General features: G+C 39.0%; 1 protein-coding gene across 2 annotated transcripts in view; it reads right to left on the bottom strand.

The window, feature by feature from the left end:
* The window catches only part of SLC7A13 (solute carrier family 7 (anionic amino acid transporter), member 13), a 17,208-nt gene extending 15,614 nt beyond the window's left edge, over positions 1–1,594 (bottom strand). Inside the window, exon 1 of one of the 2 annotated variants that reach the window (XM_011937090.1) lies at positions 812–1,594. In XM_011937090.1, coding sequence (XP_011792480.1) covers positions 812–1,496 — 685 coding nt within the window. In that variant the 5' untranslated portion in view covers positions 1,497–1,594. The remainder of the gene's footprint in view (positions 1–811) is intronic. The other variant, XM_011937091.1, reaches the window with a different exon arrangement.
* Between the last annotated feature and the right edge of the window lie 1,154 nt (positions 1,595–2,748).

The raw sequence follows: 2,748 nt of genomic DNA, 5'->3' as shown, positions 1-2,748 counted from the left end.
AAGAAAGAAAGAAAGAAAGAAAGAAAGAAAGAAAGAAAGAAAGAAAGAAAGAAAGAAAGAAAGAAAGAAAAAGAAATCTGAGGAGAGGGATCTCACTATTTTGCACAGGCTAGTCTCAAACTCCTAGGCTCAAGCAATCCTCCCATTTCGGCCTCTCAAAGCATTGGGATTATAGGCATGAGCCATCACACCCAGCCCTAATTTAGCTTTTAAATGCATCCAAGGTTGCTGTAGGGTGGCAGCTTTTATAATGCACACAAGAAAATTATAGCTTTATCATTAATTAAAATGCTTGATGTGAAAAAGGTCAATTGCATGTAAAGTCAATTTGTATTATTACATTCATCAATGAAAGGAAAAAGTTATAATAAAATATAAAACGTAATTCCAAAAGTAAGTAAATAAAAATACTTAGAACCTCAATGTGTCATACCTATCTACAACACAAACATAGTCTAGCATTGGATCATTCCTGGATTTACAGTTTCACAGGTGGGGAATATTTTCACAACCCCAGCTCTCATCCATTAACAGAAAGGAAACAGATTAACACAGAAGTCCCATATCTGTGGTCCCAGAAAGGAAAGTTGAAAAAGAGAAGCTGTTCAATCAAATAAGTACCTTAGAATAAACAGGAAGATAATTAAGAGTAGGTAACAAGCGCAAGACTGGCGTGATCTGATTTAGAAAGTCACAAAGAAAAAAGAAACATTGAATCATTTAAGACTCAAAATACAACAAATGATAGGCATTTCATATTGTATGCAATAAGTCATGATTTTAGATTTTTTTTTCCTCAACGGATTGTTACCTGCTATAAGTGTAAAGCATCCCCCGCCTGAATATGCAAAATATCCTTGGAAGATGGCTTGTATAAGGTGAGAGATATCTGGAAATTCAGCATCAAAAGCATTCTGAAACCGTTCTACATTCTCCTTTTTCCCTCTTACCAGGAACACTACTCCAGTTAGGGAAATGAAGCTCAGTATGGACACTTTCAGCACTGAGCTAGCCATCTGAAGCCAAGTCACTTCTTTCACACCACGAGAAGTCAGAATTCCTACCATCCACAACATGGCCAATGCCAGACATTTCTTTGGCAGCTTTGGGACAGAGCAGCTGGGGAAAAAAGGTTGGATGCTGTACTCAGCAAGGAGCAGAGCTTGGCCAGCAACTACCCCTGACCCCAGAAACAAGGATGTCCAGAGATTCAAGAAAGCAACCGTAGAGCCAAAGTATCTCTTGAGAAAATAGTATTGAGCTCCACTGCATGGGAAGCTTATACTTATCTCTGCAGAGCAAAGAGTTGATGTCATGGCCAGTATGGCACAGCCAGCCCAAACGCACAGGGAGACTCCCACGTTCATGCAAGAGTATGCCAACACACCTTTGGGGGACACAAAAATTCCTGCACCAATGATATTAATAAGTAAAAAACTTGTGCCCCAGCAATATCCAAACACTCTCTTGAGCTGTATTTTCTTCCCTCTATCCATTGTAATTGAAGAGCTTTCAATTTCTATATAAATTACAATTTCTAGATTTTCCTGCCTATGTAGCTGCAAAGGAGGTTGATGGATTCCTGAAATAAAATAATGCTGTCCTTTCTGTTCCCTTTTCATTAAGTATAGCTTGGTTTTAATAATTAACAAAATAGAAGTGGAAGATGGGGACAAAAAATAATAAGTAACAAAATATATGTGACACATTCAATAAAATAAACCAAGATGTAGAAGGCTTTGGTCTGACTTGTCTTTCAATTATTATCAAAATAATGCACTCAGATTTTTTAAAAAAGGAATTTCCAAGAAGACATGGATTACAGTGCAAAGCTGGGGCTTCCTGCTCTACTTCACTGCTTCCAAAATGCATTCCCAGTTCCCTCCTTTGGAAACAATCATTTTATTTTATTATTTTATTTTATTTTTTGAGACAGTCTCACTCTGTCACCTGGGCTAGAGTACAGCCTTGACCTCCTGGACTCAAGTAACTCACCTTAGCCTCCCGACTGGCTGGGACTACGGGCATGAGCCACTACACCCGGCTAAGGTTTTTGGTGGTTGTTGTTTTGTTTTGTTTTTGGTAGAGACGAGGGTCTCACTCTTTGTTGCCCGGCTGGTTTTGAACTCCTGTGCTCAAGTGATCCTCCTGCCTTGTCTACGAAATTGCTGGGATTAGAAGCCAACCATTTTAAAGTATGTATGGTTTTAGATCTTTCTGGTGGTTGCCTTCATAACTCTAAATAATACAAAAAGACTTTTATTTCTAAATATCTCAACTTTAGGAAGCAAATACTGACCTCTTCCCATGAACATGGAGGAATTAGCTCACTATCCTTTTACTGCCTTGACTCCCTCTTCTTCACATTTTTTTAAATCACTAAGCTTTCAGGAAACAATTCATCAGGCTTATATCCACAGAAGCTAATTAGCAAGGCAAGGGAGGGAAATGAACTGAAACATAAGCCTGTCGTTTAACCAGTCACCTATCATTCTGGTAGCCTTAGTCACATACAGAAAATTGTGAACAGAAAGTACAGGAGAAGAACTGGCCCCAGGGACAAAGGGAAGGAGGATCCTAACTGTCTTGTCCTAACCTACAAGTCTAGGAGTGGCTCCCACGTTTGTCGACTTCATAATGAAAAGTCCTGTCCTGAGAATTTCCAAAGGCTCATAAGCCTGGAGCACATTTAAGCCTAGGAAATAAGAATTTCTCTCTCTCTCTCTCTCTCTCTCTCTGTCTCTTTTT

The sequence above is a fragment of the Colobus angolensis genome, unplaced genomic scaffold, assembly GCF_000951035.1.
Source record: "Colobus angolensis palliatus isolate OR3802 unplaced genomic scaffold, Cang.pa_1.0 Scaffold16, whole genome shotgun sequence".
Lineage (NCBI taxonomy): Eukaryota > Metazoa > Chordata > Mammalia > Primates > Cercopithecidae > Colobus > Colobus angolensis.
Note: the sequence above shows the minus strand (reverse complement) of the source record. Positions and strands in the feature narration are given on the sequence as shown.